The sequence below is a fragment of the Grammomys surdaster genome, unplaced genomic scaffold, assembly GCF_004785775.1.
Source record: "Grammomys surdaster isolate TR1022 unplaced genomic scaffold, NIH_TR_1.0 375, whole genome shotgun sequence".
NCBI classification, from domain to species: domain Eukaryota; kingdom Metazoa; phylum Chordata; class Mammalia; order Rodentia; family Muridae; genus Grammomys; species Grammomys surdaster.
Window position 1 is genome coordinate 938,115 of NW_021604794.1, and position 25,681 is coordinate 963,795.

At 37.2% G+C, this 25,681-nt stretch overlaps 1 protein-coding gene across 2 annotated transcripts in view; it reads left to right on the forward strand.

The window, feature by feature from the left end:
- The first annotated feature begins 11,999 nt into the window (after nucleotides 1-11,999).
- The window catches only part of Ercc6l2 (ERCC excision repair 6 like 2), an 82,342-nt gene continuing 68,660 nt past the window's right edge, over nucleotides 12,000-25,681 (forward strand). Inside the window, exons 1-3 of one of the 2 annotated variants that reach the window (XM_028781252.1) lie at nucleotides 12,068-12,122; nucleotides 16,422-16,846; nucleotides 20,874-20,993. In XM_028781252.1, the coding sequence (XP_028637085.1) occupies nucleotides 12,080-12,122; nucleotides 16,422-16,846; nucleotides 20,874-20,993 (588 nt within the window). In that variant the 5' untranslated portion in view covers nucleotides 12,068-12,079. Of the gene's footprint in view, nucleotides 12,123-16,421; nucleotides 16,847-20,873; nucleotides 20,994-25,681 lie in introns of both variants that reach the window. The other variant, XM_028781253.1, reaches the window with a different exon arrangement.

Genomic DNA, 25,681 nt, shown 5'->3' on the forward strand with positions numbered 1-25,681 from the left:
GGGAAGGACCTTAGATGAAATGCCCAGTAGTAAGGAGAGGGAACTTATAGAACCCACTTCCAGCAGGAAGACAGGGCATCAAATGAGGGAAGGGGGTTGCCATCCCACAGTCAAAACTCTGACCCATAATTGTTCCTGTCTGAAAGAACTGCAGGGATGAAAATAGAGATGAGCCTGAGGAAAAGAAGGTCCAATGATAGGCCCAAAGTGAGATACAGCTCAGGGGGAGGTCCTAAGGCTGAAGCTATAGATCTATTACTATTACTGAAGCTATGGATCGCTCACAAAAACGAACCTAGCATGACTGCACTCTGGAAGACCCAACAAGCAGCTGAAAGAGTCAGATGCAGATATTTGCACCCAACCAATGGACAGAAGCTGCTGACCCCTGTGGCTGCATTAAGAAAAGGCTGAAAAAGAAGCTGAGAAGGAGGGCAACCCTGTAGGAGGACCAGCAGTCTCGATTAATCTGGACCCCTGAGATCTCTCAAACACTGGACTACCAAAAAGGCAGCATACACCAGCTGATATGAGGCCCCCAACACACATACAGCAGAGGACTGCCATGTCTGTGTTCAATCAGAGATGATGCACCTAACCCTCAAGAGACTGGAGGCCCCAGGGAGTTTAGAGGTCAGGTGGGGTGGGGAGTGGGGACATCCTCATGGAAACAGGGTGTTGGGGAGAAGGTAGGGGATGTGGAACAGTTGGAGGGTGGACAGGGTGGGGGGAATAAAATCTGGAGAGTAAAAAAATAAAAAATAAATAAATAATAAAATAATTACATTTAAAAAAATTTGACCCAGAATTGTTCCTGTCTAGAAGGAAGGAACAAAAATAGAGCAGAGACTAAAGGAATGGCCAACCAGTGACCAGCACAACTTAGGATCCATCTAATGGGTGGGCACCAAACCCTGACACTATTACTGATGCTGTGTTGTACTTGCAGACAGGAGCCTAGTATGGCTGTTCTTTGAGTGGCTCTACCAGCAGCTGACTGAGACAGATGGAGATACTCACAGCCAGCCATTGGACTGAGGTTGGGGACACCTTTGGAAGGTGGAAAGGGTTGAAGTAACTGAAGGGGATGGTAACCCCATAGGAAGACCAACAGTGTCAACTAACCTGGACCCCTGGGAGCTACTAAGTCACCAACCAAAGAGCATACATGAGCAGGTCTGAGGGCCTTGGCACATATGTAGCAGAAAACTGCCTTGTCTGGCCTCAGTGGGAGAGGATGCACCTAATCCTCTAGAGACTTGATGCCCCAGGGAAGAGAGATGGGGGGACCCTCTCAGAGGTGAAGTGGAGGAGGTAGGGTATGAAGAACTCTGGGAGAGGGGACTTGGAGGAGGGCAATTATGGGATGTAATAACTTTAAAATAAAATAAATATCCTTCTCAAATTAAAAAATATGGAATCACATGAAGCATTGGGCATAAAGAGGGCCCATGGGTTATGTAACATGAATAGTATTGGGAAAGTCCATTGTAAGACCAGTAAGCATTTTCCACCCATAATTTTAAAATATGATCCAGGTAGGTTTTTTTTATCATGCTTTTCTGAAGCTGTTAAAATACTCTAATTTACCCATTTTTCTCTTATTTTGATGCTACACAAATGCAATTCAAACTTCTTTATTTTTTTTTCAGGTTTTTAAAGACAGGGTTTCACTGTGTAGCCATGGCTGTTCTGGAACTTGCTCTATAGACCAGGCTGGCCTCAAACTCACAGAAATCTGCCTGCATCTGCCTCCAGAGTGCTGGGATTAAAGTGCCATCACCACCCGGCATTAATTGAAATTTTTAAGGAAAAATTCTACTGTAAATATGCAGTGGATTTTTGGAGTTTAATTCCTTAAAAATACACATTTTTTAGGCTGCCTGGCTGGATCTGTGAGTAAAGGCACTTGCCATGCAACCTTGGCAATCAAGAGTTCAGTCTTGGGGGGCTGGAGAGATGGCTGAGTGGTTAAGAGTTCAGTCTTCAGAAAGATATAAACATGGAGAAAACCAACTCTTAAAAGTTGACCTCTGACCTCCACATAGCCACACAAATCATACACACAATAATAATAAAAATTTAAAAATTAACAATAAGACAGTCTGCATATGTTTAGTACAGATAAAAACCATATTTGAATTAGTTTTTTTTCCTATTTGGGGAGGTTTTTCCATAGAACTTGTATTAGCTAACTTCCTGTGCTACAAGGCATTTGATATACATGAGGGACGACAAATAAAAACAAAGTTTAAGTATTATTTATCAATCTTTTATGTTAAATTGTATTCAATTTTCAAGTTAGCTTTCAAAGATTAGTTTTGGCATTTTAAAATGTGTAATTAAGCCTACACTTTTTTAAAACATATTTTGTGCATATGCATGTGCGTGAGGGCCCATGCATGCATGTACATGCAGAAGCAAGAGGATACCTTAGGTGTCACTCTTAGAGGGCATTCGCTATTTCAAAATTTGAGACAGGGTGTAAATGTTACAGCTCAGATGGAAAGGTATTCTGGCAGTTGGGAGCAAAGAAACACCACAAAGACACACTATACAACAAACCTCACACATGAGATTTACTGGGAGGGAAAAACCCAGGAGGGTGGCTGCCTCCACTCAGGAGAGAAGCAGCAGAGGACTGAGTAGAAACAGGGTTTATATAGGATTTCTTGGGTGGAAGCAGCTTTCCAGGGTGGAGCTTTCTAGGGTGGAGATTTTCAGGGTGGGGATTGGTAGGATTTTAAGTCCAGAGCTTAAAGTTTTTACTCTGTAAGGCCAGGGTTGGGTCTGGCCATTAGGGCAATTAAGAGTGTTCTGTGTGTGGGACCTTGCTGTTGGAAGTCCTCAAGGGGGTTGCCTGGATCCTCACGTACTTCGAGGGTCTTACACAAAGTCTCTTACTGTCTTGGAATTCATCAACTAAACTAGGCTGGCTGGCTGGGATCTGTGTATTTCTGCCATCTCAGTGCTGGATTACAGCCACACACGATCATACCTGGATTTCTCCAAGCCCTCTCACATACTCCTCCTTGCTCTTTACCACCCAGAAAGTGCCTGATCTCAACTGGCATTTTTCATATTGGTTCTTACATATTGGTTCTTTTCATATTGGTTCTTACATGCTTGTAAGGCAAGAACTTTACTGTCTAAGCTATCTGACCAGTCTGCATTTATTGGGCTTATTTAAATCTTTTTAATATATTCATTTACATTTTCACTTCAAGCAATCTACCAGCAAAGTTGGGCAGCATTTCCTTATATGGATATACTAGTGTTTTATTTTGATCCAATTCATAAGTTAATTATATATGATATTAAGCTTTTATAAATGTATCCCATTTACACATTTTTTTATTTTGTTGTTAATTAAATTCTTACATTAAATAAAATGAAAGTATGCCAGAAGGAATGCTTTGAATATAGCCACACAGGCTTCAACAGCATGCAGATTTTGACATGGAAACAATAAATCACAGTCCTGCTGAAAGATCTAGAACAGGTGTGACCACAAAAGGCCACTGCTTTGCATGCAGTCCTTCCCATGCTTCCTTTGAGGCTTCCTTCTCTGTTCTAGTACTTTGCCACTCATCTGGTATTTGATGGTTTACTGGGCTGACAAGAAATCTGTACACCTAGAATTTTCTCTTCTTGCTTTATTTAAACTATTAAATTAATTTTTGCACTTTATTCTTAGTTTCAGCCAGTTCCAGTGCTATTTATTCAATGCCCCTTGAAGTCTGGTCAATGGTACCCTTGACATTCTTCACTTACACTTTCATGTAAATCCTTACAATCTCATTGTTAAGGTCTAAGGGAAACTGAGTTAGTAATTTGGCAATCATACTGGGTTTCTTCCCAGGACAGGTCTCTCTTTATTGGAGATGAAGTTTTAGCATTATCTTACAAATATCTTCAATATATTTTAGACTATTTACTATAAGTTTTGTTAATATGTGTAAAAAATCTATTTAAAATTCTATTATTAAATTTGTCTTGCTGCTGAGTAGAAATATAGGTGACTTGTACTCCCCAATAATCCTCTTATTCTAAACATTTATCAACATTTTCTCATTTTATAATGGCTGAAAATCTTGAACAATGGCCTTTATAATTTGTTTCTGGTATCTTATAATTTAGATCCAACATTGGTTTATTAGAATGATTTAAAAAATGATGACTAGAAGTAGCAACAGACATCAGAGTCCTAGTTTTAAATGGAGACGACATAACATTTCACCATTAGTTACAATAGGGAGTTTAGTTGTAACACATTTTGCTAGTATTGAATTGAATCATAAAATTTTCCTGCCCATCAAGACACTCTCATAGTTCTTCTGCTTTATTTTTTAATGTAATAAATTGAACTGCTAAATTTTCCTATTTTAAAATATATTCAATTCTTGAGATAAGTTCTATTTGATTATCCATGCATTAACATTATTATTCAGAATGAAGTTCAGCTGACTAGTATTTTACTTAGAATATTTACATATAATAAAATTTGTTTATAATTTCATTTGCCACTGAGTCTTGATTAGACTTTGCTGTCAAGGATCAGCCAATACAAAATGTTGAGGAACATCTTACCTTTGTATTCACCTGGAGTTTATTTTCTTTCCGAAAAAAATTATTTTCATAAGGTCCTCTGGAACTAGAGTTATAGATCGTTTGTGAGCCACCATGTGATTACTGGGAATAGAACCCAGGTCCTCTGTAAGCGCAACAAGTGTTATTCAATTGCTAATCCATCTCTTGAGCTCCCATGTTATCTTTTCTTAGACATTTTCAGCTACTGGATGATTTTCTTGTGTGTACATGTGTATAGCTACACACACACACATCATTCTCTGTGTATGTAGGCCATGAGTTAATGTTGGCCATTTCCTCTCCCATTCTCCTTCTTAGGTTTTGAGATAGGGTCTCTCTCTCAACCTGGGGTACAGTGCCATATAGCTACTCCCTCAAGTTTTGTTTATTGCTATTGACTTACGATCTCAATGTTGGGCCTAACTGCCAAAAGAGGGCATCTAGATCCCAGTATAGATAGTCATGAGCAACCAAGTGGTTGTTGGGAATTAAACTGAGGACCTCTGGAAGAGCAGCCAGTGCTTTTGACTGCTGAGCCATCTTTCTAGTCCTATTTCTCTTTTTGATATGCCTTTTAAGGATTTATTATAGACATTCAATAAACTCTGGCATAAAATCACTTCTGGTTATCACATGTATCTTTAGTATCTTTCAATATTCTTCAGTGTTTATCCTATCTTTCATTTCTAATATGTGAGCCTCTTTTTTCTTAATGAATCTTATCAGTAATTTGTCTACATTATTAATCCTTTAAAAGAATTAATTTTAGCATCTGAAATGTAAATAAAATATCCAATAAAAAAAGAATTAATTTTAGGCTTTGTTGATCAGCTGAGTTAATTTAAAAAATTACTCTTCCACTAATTTTGTTATTTTTGACTTGATCCTATTTTCTTAGTTTCTTTTTCAATGTAAGCATTCCTTATTTTCCATGAATTATCACAAATTTTGATATGTAATATTTTTATTACTAATCAGCCTTCATGGATATTAAAACAGCAGGACTCAGGGGATGAACATGAATGAGTTCATTTATTCACATGATGCTCAATAAAAGCCCACTTTGAAAGCCAATTTTTCTCCATACCCTTGAAAGTAAAAAATTCCTTGATTCTTTTGGCCTGTTTTCTTCACCAGCACCAGCACCACCAGCACCACCTGTGGTCACTTCTAGCCACTAAGAAGAGACAAATGGCTAAAAAGTTCAGTTTGGTAACTGCTAAGTATAAAAAATAAAGACCTCAACATTCATTTAGCCTTAAGGTCATGGCCTTCTAGAGAACAGACTTGCTGTAAGTTGTTTACAGTAAGTATGTAGAGGTTATTGCTTCATTATATAATTTATGCTTTGCCTGTGCTCCGACTTCCCAGGCTGCTTCTAATTTCCTCAGGATTGGTTTGTGAGATAAAGTAAGGAGTGGCAATGATCTTCCGTTAGGTTGTATAAATCTTACACGTTCTTCCTCCTGGACACTCTTCTGTGTTCTTCAGATTCACTACTTCTTCCCAAAGAAACCAGTTGTCGAAGTTCTCACTGGGGTCATCTTGAAATCTCTTCTGGCTTTCTCTTACCTATGACTCACATCTCTTCCAAAGGAAATGTGCATCTTATTACTAGAAACTCTAGGAATAAGCCTGCCTCAAACGCATGAATCTTTCCACTGAACTTCATACCACCCTTTCTTATTTACATTGTTTTCATATCTCTAAGGCTCTCTGCATTAAAGTTTGTCAGGTCTACTATCATTATAAGGTACTCAGCATTTCTTTGTTCACCTTGATTTTACTCTCAATCTTGCTTTTATTTTTTTTTTATTTACACCTATCTGTGACAAACAACTGGATTTCATTCTCAGTGAGTCTTCTTTAGGCAAACTTAATCCGGCATGCCTGTTCTTTTTGAATCATGTAGGTTGACTTGTACTATTGTTTTCCATTAATCATAGTTTTACTTATCTTTTCCTGTCTCTGTTGTGCTAGTCAGTTTTCTTATCACTGTGATAGAATGCTTGATTTAACAATGTGAAGCAGGATTTATTTTACTCCAAGTTGCAGTTAGGTAGTCATTGGTTCTATTGTTTTCAGGGTCATGGTGAGGCTAAACTCACAGCAGTAGAAGCCTTCTGTTTTCTGTGGGATTTGTTTCATTTTATGAAGGACAGAAGCAGAGAGAGAGAGAGAGAAAGGAAGGGACAGAAGACCAGACATAACCTTCAAAGGAATGATCTCAGTGACCTACTTCCTGTAACAAGGCTCCACTCCCTAAAGTTTCCAGAGCCTTTAAAACCAGGGCTGCCAGCTATCAATCAAGAATTCAGTGGCTCACTATAAGGGAGACATTTCATATTTATTTGTATTAACTCCTTATATTGGGGTGACTGAGTTTTATCTTTTCCTACTGAGAACTTGTATACCCCTTTAATATTCCATTACACTAATTCTAACATTTAATGTTTACTTCTGACATCAGAAGTTTACCAATCTGTTCCTCTTTCCAGTAAAAACTTCTTTTAACACCTCAAATGCTGTTACTGTGCAGCTTTCTGTTACTGTAACAACTATCTGAGATAACTTAAAAGTAGGGAATGTTGGTTCGGTTTTGAAGGTTTCAGCTGATGGTGCCTTGGCCTCATTGTTTCTGGGTCTGAAATGTCATAACAGGGGCCCATGGTACAACGAGGTACTTACCTCATGGTGTTCACAAAGCAAAGAGAAAGAGGAGAGACTGGGATCTCAATACCTCCTTTAAGGGCATGCTCCCAGTGACCTGAGTCCTCCCACTAGCCGCTACTTCTTACAAGTTTTTATCACCTCCCAGTAGTACCAGATTGGGGAATAAGGACTTCCTACAAGGGGCTTTCGAGGGTATGCAACACCCAAGCTATAGCACTGTAGTCATATTCTACATCAACATTATTATTATATAATATTCTTATTTTCCTTTATTTTTATATGTTCAAATTGTTTCTATTATTGTGATTGTTGCTTTTATAAGGACAGTGATTGCTTACCAGTTTTTTTAGACTAATCATTCCTTCTTATTTGGCTTAATCCTTTAAGTTTAAAATCCTTTAAAAGAGTCTCTAGTGAAAGCCCATTGGTCTTGTCTGATAGTATTATTTGCTTTAATTAAAATCTAGGTTGGCAGTTATCTTCCCTTGGCACTTTGAAGTCACTCTCCCATTGTCTCCAGGCTTCAGTGTTACTATGGAGATGCCTGCTTTTCTTGGTGTCATTCCGTTGAGAGGTAATCTGACCTTTTTAAGGACTCTCAAGAGTCTCTGCTACTTTATTCTGTAAATTTTACTTCTGTGTCTAGTGACACATTTTATTTATATACACACTCTTCATATTTCCCTTTAGCTTTTTGAACTTTTGTACTTTAGTTGGAGTCATTCCTTCAGATCGTTTGGTTCCTAATTTTCTGTTAAGATGTTTCATATGCCCGTTATCTCACCACTGCATTTTAGATGCCAGTAACTAAAATTTTCATTTTTATTTCCAGAATATCTTTTCAAAAATTTATCTTGAAAGTGGGTTTCTTTTCTGCCTCCCTCCCTCGCGGGGGGGCCGCGCTCTTTTTGGGACAGGATTTCACTGTGTGGCTCTGGCTAGCCTGGAACTCCCTATGTAGTCCAGACTGGCCTAAAACTCAGAGATCCACATGCCTCTGCCTCCTGAGTGCTGAAATTAAAAGTATATATGCCACCATGTTTGGCTATCTGGTACTTCTCAACCTTTTATTTATTCTCATGCTTCCTGTCCAGTAATTAAAAACATCAATAAATACTTTATCTACAGTTTAAAAACACCTATTACTCTAATAATGGAAACTACTAGGGTTCTACTTCTGTTGCACATTTTCTGTTCTGGATCTTGTTCATGATAGCATATATATATATTTTTTTCTCAGTTTTGGTATTGTAAACTGCTTGATAGGGCTTTATCCCTGAGGTCTGAGATGTGTTAAACATAGTACTCTTGAAAAGACGTACCTGCTTTTTTCCAGCTACCTGAATGCAACTAGTTTGGTAGTTATTGTTTTGAGATATAAATGTCTGTATATATAGAAAAGTATCATAGAAAATCAACAGCATACATGAAAAAAGATGCTCAAGCAGGCACATCCTTCTCTTTTTTTGTTGTCTAGAGTTTTCTTTTAGTTTTTCTATTCTGAAAAGATATTATATTTCAATTTTTCTTACTTTAAATGGAGTAAAAAAAATTTAAGTAAATTTACTTAAATTTACTTCCAACATGGGCTTTAATAAGGCCCCATGTGGATGAAGGCTGTATTCTGTAGCCAAGACTATTAAAATTCATGATTATGTAACTAACATGGCTAATGCCTTCAGGATAGCAGTATTACTGATAAGTATCACCTCAGTAAACTAGCTTTCAGTTCCTTATTTAGATGTCCTGTGAGTATGTAATACATTTTGAGAAGTAAGCTGTACATCTTGAGTAGCCTGACAAAAATACTTTATCTAGTACTTATTGGTGCTTTTATGTGAAAAATTCACATGATCTAGGAAATCCCCATTTATATGTATAGACATATACACGCAAATATATGTACATACACACATAGGTGTATGGGGTTGATATTACATACCTTCCTTGATCATTCTCCAGCTTATCCTTTCAGAAGCTCTGTCAGAAACCAGAGCTCCTGAATGACTGGCTGTGAGCCTAAGGAATCTACCTGTCTTTCTCCCTCCAAACCCAGTGTCAGGGTTATAGGTGCAAACACCTATACCTAGGTTTTGTATGAAGATGTTAGCAATCTGACTTTAGGTCACTTTACTGACCAAGCTATCTTCTGACACCAGTTCGTGTTTAGCTGTAGAATTCCCAGGCTTATTATCTGACATGAGATGAAATATTACATCAAAGTCACAGCTTTAGTTTTTCAAATCTAAAAATCTCTTCTCTATTTTATAGACATCATATGAAAATAAGTCAGGAGGGCTGGGAGTATAGCTCAGTGACAGAGCACATGTCTACCACACACAAGGCCTTTTGTTTGAGACACAGCCTCATATATCTCAGGCTGCCCTCACACTTGCTATGTGACTGTGGATGACTTTAAACTTTGATCTTTATGCCTCTATACCCCATGTGTTTGTCACCACTCTGTTTATGTGACTCTGGGAATTGAACACAGGTTTCATGCAGGGTAGACAAGTACTTTACCAAGTATACTAACCCTTGATTTGTAAACGTTAAGATTTAATTTACTTATTGGCAAAAAAGGATAGATCTACTTCATTTCTTTTCTCTTACTATTACTTAACATCATCGTCCATTTTCCATTTCTTTCCATTAGCTGAGACAATATGTCAAGGGAGAAAGGCTACAATCCAAAGCTGTAACCCAAACTCACCTAACATTCTTATGTTTTCATGCCTATTATTTTTCATGAGCTTTTTAATGAATACATTATTTTAAAGATCTATTTTATCATATGATATGTATTTATTTGCCTTTTATATTGTGATCATAAGTAGAAACCAATTTTAAGAAAGTATTATTACAGGGTTAATCATATTAGTCTCTTTGGTATTCAAGTAATATTCTTTTGAAATGCTTATGTTATCATGACTGTTATTGGGTGCAAGGTGTTGAGCCTAGGGTCTCATGTATATCAAACATGATTTAGGAGTGCTATTTTTGTAGTCTAAATTGGCTTAATTTTGCTATGTGATCAATTGTCAGTGGTTTTGAATGCAATATAGTCAAACAACACTTATATTGACTTCAGAAACTATTAAATATACCACAATTTCACCTTGAAATAACTGGTATCTTAGTGTTCGAGGTTCACAACTTCAGCATCCACACAAGAGGATGACAGGCAACTGACAAGAACAACAGCTACCCTAAGGGCAGGAAGGATGCTTAACTTCACGAGGCACGTAGTTCTTTAAGACATTTTCATTTTATGACTGGTCCCATTTCATTATACAAGACAAACATGGCAATGCAGTTAAATAACAGACACTCAACAGGTAAGGAGTCTTCTTGTTAGCTAGAGGGTATTCCTTTAACAAGATGATTTCTTTCATTTAAATCCAAGTTTATTTTGGATTTAGCAGATCACTTGTAGTTTTAGCTCTGTAAGGACTCACATCTTAAATCAACAGGCAAAGGCCAGCCTGGTCTACAGTTCCGGGACAGCTAGGGCTACACACTGAGAAATGCTGTCTTGAAACCCCTGCCTCCCAAAAAATTTTATTTAACTCTTTTTTTTTTTTTGTAGTTACTCCCTTTTACTCAGGTTGTTGTTACTAGCTTAATCTAATTACTAAATGTTTCTCTTTAAAGTTTTTTCCTACTGCTATGCAAACAAGTGACACTCTTGATATAGCACTCCTATGAAAACAGTCACTAATTCTTAGTATCTGCAAAGGATGAAGATCTCTTTGTTGAACAGGCATAGTATATCCCAAAAAGATCCTACAGTAGGCAGGATAATCCCCAACAAAGAAATTTGTGTCTGTAAATCCAGGAACCCATAATGTTATCTTACACGTCGAAGGGCCTTTTCTAATGTAGTTATGAGTGTACACCTGAAAATAAGATTATTCTTCTGAGCTCCAAAAAACACCAAACACTGTGGAAGGCTCGGGAAATGCACCATCCTTGGCTTTGACGGGTTCAAGTCAAGGAGTGGAGATTCTTCCCCTTCTAAGAAGGAATGCAATTTCTCTTGACTTTTGGGTTTTCGCCTTACGAGACCCGTGTAGGAATTGTGGCCTACAAAACCACAAGATACATTAAAGATACATTTGGCTTCTTGAGCTTGTCTGGGAGATGTCGGGACAGGCAAAAATCCATTCAGCTTGTGCTCAGGACGCAGAGCTGGAGAGGGCAGCAGACCCTGGTGGTGTGCGCTTCTCCCTCAGGGTGAGCTCGCCCAGTCGCTGCTCGCCTCAGAGAGTGAAGGGAAACCGACCTGGTTTGTGCACGGGCTGCTGGTTTTTCACTCGCACGAGTGAGTTACGATAAACTAGGCAAACCCAAGGAAACGCCCTCTTAAGGCTCGCCTCCTGAAGTTCCTAAGGGACAAGGCCACCTCAGGATCAGCAGTCTGTGCAGGGCTCAAACTGTCCTTCGCCCTGTGAGGAGGATGTCACACGCCTCAGGTCGCGGATTCCCTCAGCGAAGAGGTTCGAAGTCGACGACCAATACCGACTCTCGCGATATTTGAGACGTCCGCAGACTGCGTGGTGCCTACCTCGTCCGGAGAGGAAATCGCTTCCGCCCGCTGACAGGCTAGCCCGTCTTCTCGCGATATCTGGAGGGAGGCGAGCGATGAAGCGCTAAAGTGCTTGTTCTCGCGGGATTTACAGGCTCCGGCGAGCCTTGGCTGGTCGCTGAGGTGACGCCGGAGCTCCCGGCGGGCAATGCCCGGCGACCGGCCCACGTGTGGTTCCCTCCTCGCTGCCGAGAGCAGCAGGCCCGCCGGGCGCCTCCCCCTGGCCCGATGGACCCTTCCGTCCCTCAGCCCCGCGCGGACTCCCGCAAAGGTATGAGCTCTGAGCTCGCGCCTCTGCGCAGACACACGTCTTTAGGGCACTTCCGGAAGCGGCTTCCGCGTGGTTTCCGTGATTGACAGCAGATGACTTCCAACCCTTTCACCGCGGGAAGTCCTCGGCTTTGCGATTCAGCCGCAGGAGCCAGCATTGAGTGCTGCCTCTCACAGTTACGTGCCGAGCAGTAGGAACAGATTCCTCATCTGCAAAATGAGGATTATTGATTTTCATGACTCCACTTTTGACCCGTGGCGTTCAGTAAATGTCATTTTTGTCTCTGTAATATGCCAGTTCCTTAGTCAATAGCAGGGATTTGTTAAGTAGATGAGCAAAGGCCTATTTAGTTCAGTTTACTACTACATGTTTTATTGAAGCAGGATTTTGCCTCTAGTAGATCACCAAGAAGATGTAGCTATCTCACAAGGGAGATATCCATCAGGGATGCAGACTTACCCCCTAGCTTTTATGAATAAAAGAGATTGCAATACAGATTACAAAGTTACTCTGTGTGTGCGCGCGTGCACCATGCGTGTGAAAGTCTGAGGTCAGCTTGGGTGAGTCAGGAACCCAGGTCACCAATGTTAGCAGCAAGTTGACTTACAAGTGGAGCCAACCTGCGAGCCCTTACAGAACGCATGTACAGTTGAGTGTTCTGTGCCCAGGAATCATCAGATAAATCTTGATTTTTCCTTTAAGGAAGATATCTCATGAAAGTAAGGAGGGGGTTCAGTGCTAATTTCAGGGTAAGCAACAAACAGTGAACTCATAGGGCTAAAAATTGGTCATTTCGTCATTAAGGGCCCATAAATAGAAATGCCTTTGTGAATCTGACTGGTAAAGGCAAACAGTAGATCTTCTAAGTATTGATGATGGGACTGGTGTGCTTGTTCCTCGGTTGAATCTATTAGAAGATTTAGTCACTTTGGTATTTTAGGGGGAAAATTGCTGATGGGAAGAACACACCACTCAGAGGCTCTGAGGAGGAAGTATGTTTTCCATGTTGGAAGCAAGCAAAGAAGGCGCTTTGGGATTGAGGGATGCACCCCAATCATAAGGAACAGTACCCCCAGTCCAACCTTTCGGAGAGAAGTCCTCCCATGGTCAGCAATTCCAATCTCTGTAGCAACAGAATCATTATCCCTCACTCCAACTTCATCTATTTGATTCTAGAAATTATCCAAACTAGGGTACAAAAGTGCCCATAAAGGATGTCGTTCTGGTGTTTTCCTCATACAGTTCTACCTGAGAAACTTCTCTGAAATGTGTCTTTCAATACTTCTTTGCCATAGCACTCTATTCTCTTCTTCCAAAGCACCTTTTGTCATTATGTTTATGCCTATGAGTTTTTTAGGGGCTGTCTATCTCATTAGATCAATGATTTGTTTTCACTTAAAAATTCAGCTTATGTTTGTTAACTGTCTTTTATGTGTTAGTCTAAGTTTTTTTTTTAACTAGAGTAGTATTATCCCAATATCTATAGATAAAGAATTAGATATTTAGAATAGTTAGAATATATTTAAACTACCGATACAGAAATTTTCTTCAATAAGTCAAACTATAGGACATGGTATTAGAAAACAGTAGTACTAAATGAATACCCATGAATTGATGGTACAAGTGGGAGGTATATCAGAGAGAGGAATAAAGAGAGAAGGATGTGGAATAATATGTTTTGTTCATTGATGTTTTAGGTATCTTTCACATCTACATTGATTGATTGATTGACAATCTCCCTGAGGGCATAGTCTTGAAAAGGAAGTTATCTCTAGTGGAAAAAAAAAAAACAGGCAAAACCCAAATAAACATATTTAAACACAGTGTAAATGTTATCGTGGTCATAAAATACTGAGAGAGAATAATATGCTATCTACTAAATAAGGTATATTAGAGGTACAGAGATTGGTTGTGAGTGATGGAAGATACAGTGATGGTGGTATGTACTAAGGGAAAAGTCATGGAACTACTTAATAAATCAAATCTGATGCTGCCCTTTAAAATACAGTATTATTAGAATACAGCTTGGTTATTGTCTCTGTAGCTTTTTGCTTTAAAGAGTAAGAGACTGTACAGTCTGTAAGCTGTAATTTAACAAATAACTAGTAGTTGACTATAGAAAAGGTTTGCTACCTCTTGCTTTTTCCAGAGATGTTGGCATAGAGAAAAATGATAGTTTTTGTTTGGTTGGTTTGTTTATTTTTTGAGACAGGGTTTCTCTGTGTAGCCCTGGCTGTTCTGCTCTATAGTTCTTAGTCTAAACTACCCTCTAACTCAGAGAACTCAAGAGTTCTGCCTGCCTCTCCCTCCTGAGTGCTTAAAGATTTACTACCACACCCAGCTGTGATTTGTTTTTGAGGTAAAACCAGAAAAGAGATTGTAGTAGAATGCATGTAGGAGTAATAGAAAAAGAGGTGTAAGGGCTACCTTGAAAAGTTGTCTATAAATGATCCTAGTTAGTAAGATGCAGGGAAACTGCTCACTACCGTTTTTGACATTGTTTTCATTTTATAGCCATTATATGGTACAGTGTCTGATGAACAATTGATGTTTAAAACATGTATGTTGAGTTTCAAATTAAGGAATGACTGTGGTGGTATCATTAGCTTAGGCTCAGCTTGCACTGTTTTAGAAAGACGACACTTTGGCCTGCATATATTTTTACCTGTATAGTAGAGTAGAGTGTTAATTTCATAATAGTATAATAGTTCTCAGTTAGGATGTTTTGTTTGTTTGTTTGTTTGTTTTTTTGTTTTTCGAGACAGGGTTTCTCTGTGTAGCCCTGGCTGTCCTGGAACTCACGCTGTAGACCAGGCTGGCCTCGAACTCAGAAATCCACCTGCCTCTGCCTCCCAAGTGCTGGGATTAAAGGCTCGCGCCACTACCGCCCGGCTCATCAGATAGGATCTAAAAGAATAGAGTAGAACACGTTTTTTCCATGTGTACTTAGGATCCTAACTATATGGTAAAACCACCTCAGCAAAGTTAGGGAATAATGCTTTTGAGGAACAGTTGATGAAGACTATCATGGAGCTGTTATTGCTTAAGACAGAATACACCCATCATTGTAACCATGAATGTTATAAAGCTCTAACTGGAGCTCCTCAGGAAGATCCCAGGAAGCCATTAATGGTTTTGTGGGATTAGTGTGTAATTAGTACAGAGTGTGTAAGAAAAGTAATTTCCATTATCCTTACAGATATAGCCATGTATCTCTTGGAATTTTGCAATGAGGAATTCTATTTGAAAAATTATTTTTAGTTAGTGTCCTCTATTATTCCCCCTTAAATGTACTTAGTAGCATATTTTAGAAGACGTTTCCTCTTTCTTAGTGGTGTATCTTCAGGATAGAAAATAAAATAGAAGGCTGGACATTTAACACAGTATAAGTTCATATGTAGAGAGATCAGAATCTTAAGTGAATGACAGGCTCTTACAAAAAGGATCTTAGAATTCATCTGTTTTTTAAAAGACATATTTTATGTGTATGAGTGTTTTGGCTACATATACATGTGTACTACATGTCAGCCTGGTGCGCAGGGAAATCAGAAGAGGGTGTTAGATGACCTAGAATTTGAGTTTGGATGGTTGTGAACCACCATGTCAATACTGGGAATTGAACTCTGGTCTTCTGCAAGAACTTTAAATGCTCTTAGCTTCAGAGCCATCTCTCTAGCACCTAGAACTCATCATCTCTTACTGTTTGAAATATTCTAAACCCAAAAGGGATAAGCTGTGATGATTGTGACATCATTGTAGTTAAATAAGAAGTTCCCTAAGTTAGTTGTGTATCTTGTGTCCATGGAAGGGTAGAATAAATATAAAAGCACATGCCACAAAAGCGTTACTGTCCTGAACACGTTAGCTTACTCCTTACTGCATCTATTTCTTTACTGTATCATATAAGGAGAATATGTATAATGATTATTTAAATCAGTTGCTTTCAGCTCTGGTTGTAGTTCCAATCAAATAATAACATCCAAACAAACAGTGAAAACAAATGTTTGTGGCTCACATCCATTGATCGGAACCACCAGAGGTAGTATCCTGGCAATATATTTTTAAATTTGGCAATTATACTTTTAATGATACACAGCCAGGAGAAGAGCTACAGAAAATAGATCAAACTGGTGATTATAGGAAAACATCTGATATATATTTTAGATAAACATCTATGAAAATAAATATAAGCTATTTTGTTTCAGCTATTAGGAAAATATGTTAAATTTTTTTCTCACTTGGTAAATAAGATGTTACTTCATAAGCTTTTTAAAAAGTTAATTTTCTTCCTTTTTATAGACAGGTGGTGTCCAGGAGAAAGATGTCTTGCTCCTTCTTTGGATAACAAAAAGCTTTGTGAAGCAAGCATAAAATCTATTACTGTGGATGAAAATGGGAAGCCTTTTGCAGTTGTCCTGTATCCAGATTTTCAAGAAAAGAAAATACCTCTTCAAAGACTTCAAGAAGTTAAAGCAACTAAAGATTACTCTAGAAGTTTTATATTTGATGATGAAGATTTGGAAAAACCCTACTTCCCAGATCAAAAAATTCCATCATTTGCTAGTGCTTTTCAGTTATCTGAAGATGGAGATTCAATTCCTTATACTATTAATAGGTACTTGCGAGATTACCAGAGGGAGGGAGCTCAGTTTCTCTACAGACACTACATCCAGGGAAGAGGCTGTATTCTTGGTGATGACATGGGACTTGGAAAAACAATACAGGTATTTATATTAATTACCTTATAATTATAGATAAGCTCATATATATAAGAATGAATACACTATGCAAATCTCTGTAATAGCACCTGTTACTGTAGGTTTTTGTTTGTGTTTATCTCACTAGCTAGATGGTAAAGTTTCAAAATTGAGGACAGTGACTCAGTTTCTCATTGTTTTATGCTCGGTACTTTATTAGTATTTGGGGAATAATATTTTTTCTTAATTTTTATTCTTAGAGAAAAATGCTATATACAATGTAAAAAGTTAATTAACTTCTAGAGCCCCAAGTTCTTTAAAACAGAAACAAAATAGTCCTTGCATTTTAAATACAAATTGTGGTTTGGGTTTGGTGTGTAATATTGTAGGACTAGAGGTTTGTAAGGAGAAGTGAACTAGATCTCCTTTCAAAATGGCATTTAATTTCATTTTTAAAAAATTTATAATATTTATAAATTATAAATTTATAATATTCTTTCACCACTCCCAACTCCTCAAATCTTCCCCTTTTCCCAACATAATGTCCTTTTTCTCCTCAAACAAACACACCAAGGAATCAACCAACCACCACCAGCACACACACTCAAAAGAAAAACAAAGCAAAGAAAACCCATGGAATCCATTTTGTGTTGGTCAACGACGCTTGAGCATAGGACCTGCCCTGGAGTGTAGTTGATGCATCCAGTGTCACTCCACTGAAGTGACAACCATCTTCCCTCTGTGATCAGCTGTGTGCAGATAGCTTGGTTAGGAGTGGGACTCTGCCCACTTCTATTGGCTTGAACTTGTGCAGGTCTTTTGTATGCTGCTGTAGTTTCTGAGTTCATGTGTATGTCAGCCCTGTTACAGCCAGAAAATGCTGTTTCCTTGGATTGTCCATGACCTCTTACAATCTTTCCATTTCCTCTTCAGCCTCAGTCTGTGAGCTTTGAGGGTGTGGTATGGTGAAGAAGTCCATTTAGTGCTGTACTAAGTCTCCCACACTGCACTAGCACTTTTTTTCAAGTATGATTCTGGAGTACTCTGTTTCTTTTTATTTCCTATGAGATTTAAAAAAAAAAAGGAATATAGTTGTTTTTTTTTTTTTTTTTAATGAGAAAAACTTCTATGGGAAGAAGTTGGGGAGACTAGGCCTTTTGTTTGAATTTTGAAGTACTGTTTCCCAGCCTCATATTTATTCTATATCATTAGGTAACTGAGGTGAGGAAAGATAGCCTATAAAAGTGTTTTCTTGCAGAGTTTAGAAAGGAATGTCTGTGAAAACAAAGCTTTCCCTGACTGTTTTTTTCCACCCCTCTCTGAAATGCAGGTCATGGCCTTTTATTATTCTAGATGTGACAGACTTACTTTTTTTTTTCTCTGTAAGCTATTTCATAAATATTCCACAGTAAAGCACCTTCTAATTATTTTTTCTTTGAAATTAGTTTTGCAGATCTCCATACTAGATTTGTTATAGATCTGTAAATTCTGACTTTCTAGACCTGGATTGTGGTAGAGCAGGCCCAACCTTTTCCAAACATCCATGTTCTCTTTGCTGTGGAGCAGCAGCCTGACTGAAGTGTTTCTCTGATCTTGTATATCAGTGCAGCTTTGGACAGATTTAGGCCAGCAAAAATAGCATAGAAGTGATGAGTGTCATTAAGGTCTTGCTCCATGATCCACCTGTATGATTCTTCACATCCTCCTTTTCCCTTTGGTTATTATATTAGCACATTATAGTTAGCATTACTTTAATTAATATATTGAGCTGAGAGATTTCCATGGTTTCAATTTCCCTGTCCACTTAAGGTGTATTTTCAACTAAAGTCAAGTTGCCCTAGGTTGGAGTAGTTATATGTCTCCTTTGCTCCCACTAATCCCATTCATCTCTGGCTGGATATACACACACACACACACACACTTATTTGTGTGTGTGTGTGTGTGTATGCACACTCATTCACATGTACCACAGAGGATGGCTTGTGGCAGTTTTTCCTATGGGTACCAGGGAATTGAACTCAGGTTATCAGGCATGGTGACATATGCCTTTGTCCACTGAGCCATCTCCCTAGCTGTCCCTGGATTCTTTAATAACCATTTTCTGTTTGTCTCTGTCTTTTTCTTAACTGGGTGTTTGGTCTTTCTCCTTGTCACTTTTGTCCTCTTCACCCCTGGGTTTCATGTTGCTAAGTAACCAAAACAGCCTATTACTGAAGTCTCTAGACTGTCTCAGCCCCCAGCACAGTGCCTATCTTGTCATGGGTAGTAGATGAGTGCTATCTATGCGGTTTCTTCAATCTTTTTTTGTTTTTTTTTTTTAATCTAATATTTTTTAATCTAATATTAGATTTTTTAAATCTAATCTTTTTTTGTTTTTTTTAATCTAATATTAATGTAGTTGCATCAATTTTTATTTGGTTTCTGTTTTTATTTTCAGTCTTTTTCAATTTTTGATCACAACTTTCTCTGTCCTTGCTTTTTTATCTTGCATACATATGTTGGCTCTGACAATCCTTGTTTTTGAAAAAAATGTATGATATTTTTAAAAAAATGTGTGTATATGTGCTGTCTGTGCACATACAAACACACGTGAAGATCAAACAACTTTCTGGAGCTCTCTTCTTCCACCATATGGGCATCATATCTAACTTAGAAAGTCTGTCTTAGAGGCAAGCCTTTTCACCTGTTTTAGTTGTCTGAAATATCTTCACTTTACATTCTTGAATATTGTTACTGAGTATTAAAAACCTAGATTATATTATTCTCCTTATTACTTTACTTTGAAAGTATTCTATCATATAGTGTTTTTATTGTTTTTTTATTACTTTGTATTTAATTGTTGCTGTATTGTAAGTTATCCGATCTTATTTACTCTAGCTTCTTTTAAATCAATTTTTTGTCTTAGTTTTATTTTATGAAGTACCTACTTATGAATTTTGTCAATTTTTAAACTTTTGCCATAGCAAGTAATTAATATTCATCACTAATGAGCCTATAGTTTAAGATATTATTTTAAATTGTTGACTTTTATTTCTTCAAATAAATATCATTACCATTCTTTTTATCATTTGAGATTTAGATCATAGATATCTGCATATTAAAAAAATACTTTTCTGATAAGGTGTGCACTGACAAGAAAATGTAAAGAATTAGGTCACACCTGTAATTTGTAACTTGTAAACAACCTGGAAAAGTTGAAGGATTGCTAAAGTTTGAGGCCACCTTGACGGGACTACCAAGTGAGTTCTAGGCTACATGGGGCTCGAATGAGACCTTCTGTCAGCTGCTTTCTTTAGCCCCAAATACAAACTTTCCTTTATAGTTTTTCTAATTCTATAATTTATAATTTATGCTTAAAGTAATGAGTTATTTCCTTCTATCCACCTCATACACATTCACCCCACATCTTTAAAATAACCTGATACTAATTTTGTCATTTTTACAGATAACTATTTAGGAAGTTAAATTACCTTGCTGAAATTCTCATAGTTGCCAAATAACCAGAGCTAACATTTGAACTAACAAGTATCTAATTGATTGAGTGTTCCTTGGGGTTGATTGTTGGGGTCTGTGTCCTTTTCTTATTTTTAGTCTTCTCATTTGATTTTTGGAGAATAGCTGCTATTCAAATGGTATGTTTTGATGTATGTACTAGCCTATCTTAAGTTATTAGCCTATGTCATTCATTAGATAAACATAGGTACAAACGTGTAAGGCAAATACTTTGTCCTTGAAGGAATTTATTTTCTACAAGAAAAGAAAAAAATGTATAGTTTATTCTAGAGGCTTTGAGAAGATAATTTTCATGTATAGAAACAAATACTAAAGTACTATCTCATATGGTGGAATCAAGAAAGAACTCATTAGGTGGGCAGAATTGTCCCAAGATGAGATGACAGTGTGGAGCTTTATGAGTTGCTTGTTAATTCAAAGAAAGTACTAATGTTTTTATGTTTCCTCTAACTTCTTTTTGCCTGTAGTGTTCTACTGATGGAGTTGTCACATGTACAGTAAAGTTATACATAGTGATAGAAAAAGTCTTTTTTTCTTCCAGGTTATTTCATTCCTGGCTGCAGTCTTACATAAAAAGGGAACTCGTGAAGATATTGAAAATAACATGCCAGAGTTTTTACTAAAAAGTATGAAAAAGGACCCTTCTTCTACAGCCAGAAAGGTGAATATCTAGAAGTGTTTAGCTCATAAAGCTGACAGTGCAAACACAGAAGCATTTAAACACAGTGTAATGTGTCTCTTAATGCAAGAGTTTGGACATAAAAATATTTATTTTATAAGACTATTTTTTAAAGGTTGCCAATTTTATCTGCTAGTTAAAATCAGGTTATTTCTCAAGAATGGCAAGGTGAATTTCAGCTTAACCTTGTTTGGGAGTTTCAGTCTATTACTTGACTGTATTTCTATGACTTATTTGTTAAATTAACATGCATATGTATGTAAACTTAATTCAGTTCTTTATTAATTTGTTTTATTTTATGTAAGAACAAAAGGAGGCAGTACAGTCACTGGTAGCAAAGGTGCATCATGGATATTTTGTATATTCACATCAGAAAATTGAAAAGATCAGGTTTATGCTTCTCTCTGCTTCTGCTTTTGTAATAATGAATGGTACTCATAAATGTGTTTATAAATATATATAGTTTCTATATAAACCAGAGACTTTTCCCAGCCAGGTAGCTAATCAGACTTGACTCTACTGAGATTAGACAAGATTGGACATGTTTAGGGTGGAGTGATTGTAGACGAAATAAAAGATTTGTAATAAAACAATAAAATTAGTGTAGAGTGTTACATTTATGGTTTTTGTGTGTACATGCTTTCATGTGCGCATGTGTATGCAGAGGAACCTGCACAGGTGTCTCTGTGCTAACGAGGGTCAGAGACTGATGTCAGGTGTCTTCTTCACCTTAGTTTTTGAGTCAGGGTCTCTCGGTTAATCTGGAGCTTGCTGATCCAGCTAGACTGGCTGGTCAACGAGGCTCAGGGACCTTCTCTTTTCTGCCTCCCCAGTGCTGGCATTACAGGTATTCATTCCCACCCTGTTTTTTAAGAACATGGATGCTGAGGATTGAACTCAGGTTCTCGTGCTTGCATAGCAAGTCCTTTACCAATTGAGTAATCTCCCCAGTCTCCTTATGTGCTTTTATGCTGTCCTGAGTTTCTAAAAAATTGGATAGAAATAAAGATGAATTTTTTTGATGAAAACTTATTAATTTATAAATGTAATGAACTATATTCCTTAAGTTCTAAGATGGAGTTTCTTTTATATAAGCCTTATTCATAAAATTATTGAGAAATCCAAGTTTACTCCAGTAACCTCAAAAAGGTCATTTTCATATAAAAAATTGGAAGTTACTGATTTTTGGTATTTTTGTTATTATTTAAATTATCTTACTATTTTAACAGCATCCATGCATACTGAGTGTCAGATTCAGTTTTATCCTAGAGTGATGACCCTTAACGTGTTTAAATATTGCAAAGATTTAAGTTTTTTTTAGCTCTGGATTCAGTTCTGTGGTGCTAAATGGTTCTATGGAGTTTATATATCATATGCCACTTATTACATCTAGACTGGGAAGAGAAAAAAGGAAGAAAAGTAGTGTGATTTAAAACATAAATATAGTTAAATGTATTCAGAATGTTCCAGCAAGAGAGAGAGAGAGTGGGAAAAGCGGAATGTATCTTCTGTGTGGCTGACAAAGGTGGCAGTGGGGCCTTCCCTTGTTCTTCCCTTCCTTGCTTTCTCTCTGTGTGTACATATATACTGAATTATGTGTGTGTGCACATATACTGAATTATGTGTATGTGAACATATACTGAATTATGTGTGTGCATATATACTGAACTGTGTGTATACACTTATACTGAATTATTTGTGCATGCATATATACTGAATTATGTGTGTGGATGTATACTGAAATCCTTTGCCACAGTGTACATTACTTTTATTAGATTTCCTTTGCTAAAATTTTATTAAATTTGTGTTGTCTTATATGCTAATAAATTCTACTAATGTGTAAATGTTCCTTTGAGTACTACTTTAGCTCCATTCCAATTTTGGAAAGTAGTACTGTTTTCATTATTCTTCTCGAAATATCTGCAACTCCAATTTTGTTCTCTTTACTCAAGTACTATTTAAAAAAGAAGTCTTAAAATTTCCAAATGATTAAACTATTTGATACAGAATGATGGAATGGCTTAGCTCTGTGTGTTTTTCTTACAGAATAATATAACCATAATGTTTTCTATTTAAAGTACTTTTAATGTTGTGATGTTTTATTTTGTGTACTCTATTGTTTGGAAATACCCACTTGTTTCTTTGTTACTGTGGCCACATCATTCTGTATTTTCTACTTAACCAAGCTTCACTGCCTTGTTAAAAGCCTTAATCCTGTAATCAAGGCAAGTTAGAAATACAGTGATCCTCTTGCCTGCTGAATGTCAAGAATTCCAGCACAATTAGCAGATTTACTGTGAGGATTGTCTGTATACAAACAATAGGGACATTCCATATAAGAATACCCAGATAATGAATTTTGCGTAATACCTAAGTTTAATAGTTGTGAAAGACCTTTGAGTTCCCTTACTCTTTTTTGAGATGCTGACTAGACAATAAACTTTGTTTATGGGAAAGCCTATGTTTATGGGGAAACCTTTTAGCACAATATAGTAAGGATTTCTTCTACATTTGTCACCTGTAAACCTGTCCAGCGTGTCTCAGGAAATACCCTATTATCTCATTTACTGAAAAACCATTTGAGGGGGAGGGAATTAGAAATTATTTAACAAAGAAACCTCATATCCACCAAGATTATTTATATGGCTACTACTAAGACACTTAAGCTCAACTCTCTTGAGAAGCTCATGTCCATATGTGGATATGTACTGTCCTTTTCCTAGATACCTTTCTCTATGTTAAATCCATGCTTGAGCCTGAGCTAAAAGGTTTCTTAATAAACTGCAACTCTGTTTCATACTTTCTTATCCTGAAACTTTTCTTTAGTATAGTGAAGAATCCTGACTTCTTGTAAGTGACCATCTCTAAAAAAGAACTCAGCCCTGGACAGGTGGCAGCTGTGTCTTCTCTTCTGATATGATTTTCTTGTTTAATTCAGCAACTGAGTTCTGAGAAATTTATATTAAATTTTCTGTTATGACTGAAGTTGTTCATTTATATTGTGTTTTTGTTGGTTTTCATTAATCTTTTTAAGTTTGGTTTCGTAAGTTTCATTTGTATATTGGTTACTTAGTTGACAAATTACTTGTTGATTTCTGAGTTCAAAATCTTGTAACTTGATCCAAATAATTATAAATTATAAAATAAAGATAAAATTATTATTTTCTGTTGCATATGTTAGATGGTGGTTCAATGCTGAACTGATTTTTTGTCCATTGAAGGGAAATTTCTTTTTGTTGAAGTACCTAAGATTCCATCTTTGAAATCTCTCCACCCCACAAAGCCCTAATATTTACTGTAGAATTCTACTAAATAAGTTCACTTTTGAAAAATGTGCCCAGGGGCTAGAGAGATGGCCTTACAGTTAGGAGAATTTCCTGCTCTTGCAGAGGACCAAGCTTTGATTCCTAGCATCCGTAGCTCACAATCATTTTTAACTCCAGCTCTAGGAGATCTGATGCTTCTAGTCTCTGTAGGCTCCTGCAATGCATATGGTGCACATATGCATAAAAACAGAAATTTAGTAAATATTTTTTCCTAATTTAAAAATATGTAGAGTACATTTTTATAGGGGAAGCTAAATATTGGTGGCAGAGTAAACTTTTTTGACAAAAGACTGATTCCACTGATTTTTCTTAAAATCCCTGGGCATTGCTTTTATTGATCCAGTCCTTCCAACTGCTTCAATCTGTTGGGTTCTGTTATTGTTGTTATGGCTGTTTGTTTTGTGATTTCTTTCTCACAGGTACAGTGTGCCCTTCTCAGTTCTGTGAGGGATGGATGTGTTGTACTCATTGCCATCTTCCTGGACTGTTTTACTCTGCTGGGAGTCTTTCCAGGTGCACAGCTCTGTACAGATTAGTTTTCCGATGTGTTCTTCATTGGGTTGGCAGCAGTGCATATATGTTTTCATAGAGTCCATTTGAGGTAGCACACATTTTTTGAAGGAAGTTTTGTAAAAGAGAGAATAAATAAAATAAAAAATAAAGATAATGCCAGAATCAAAATAGAACCCCAAAAGACTGATTTCATTTTTCTTGAAAAATAAACAATGAATGAATTAAATGTTACAAATTAAGAGTTAGTTGAACTAGGGCTGTATGTATGTGTGAGAGAGATTATTTTAGATACATTCTAAAACTTTTCATGTATGAATAAGTCTTTGAGGAATGCATGAAATATAAGTGCCAATGAATTCCTAAAGGAAAAGACACAAATCATGCATTTCAAGTGCTTGCTACTTGGAATGATTCATTATATTTAGGCTAAGTTTATACTGTAGTTTGGTCTTTATGAAATAAATCATAGTAAGTTAACTAAAAATATTATCTTGTAAGATCAAACTTTGGAGATTCTAAGAAAAATGTATACTAAAAGGGAGGTGGGTAGAGAGATAGACCCGTGAGTGAAGTACTTGCTGTGATGAATTCATACCCCAGAATCTGTATAGAAAAGTAATGTCAGTGCTGGGAAACAGACAGGCAGATCCCAGCTTGCCAGCCAAAAACAGCTTGCTTGCTTTTCTTCTTCCCTCCCTCCTTCCCTTCCTCCCCCTCTCTCTTCTTCCCTTCCTTCTCTCTTTCCTTCCCTCTCTCCCTCCCTCCCTCCTTCTCTTCTTCCCTCCCTTCCTTCCTTCCTTCCTTCCTTCCTTCCTTCCTTCCTTCCTTCCT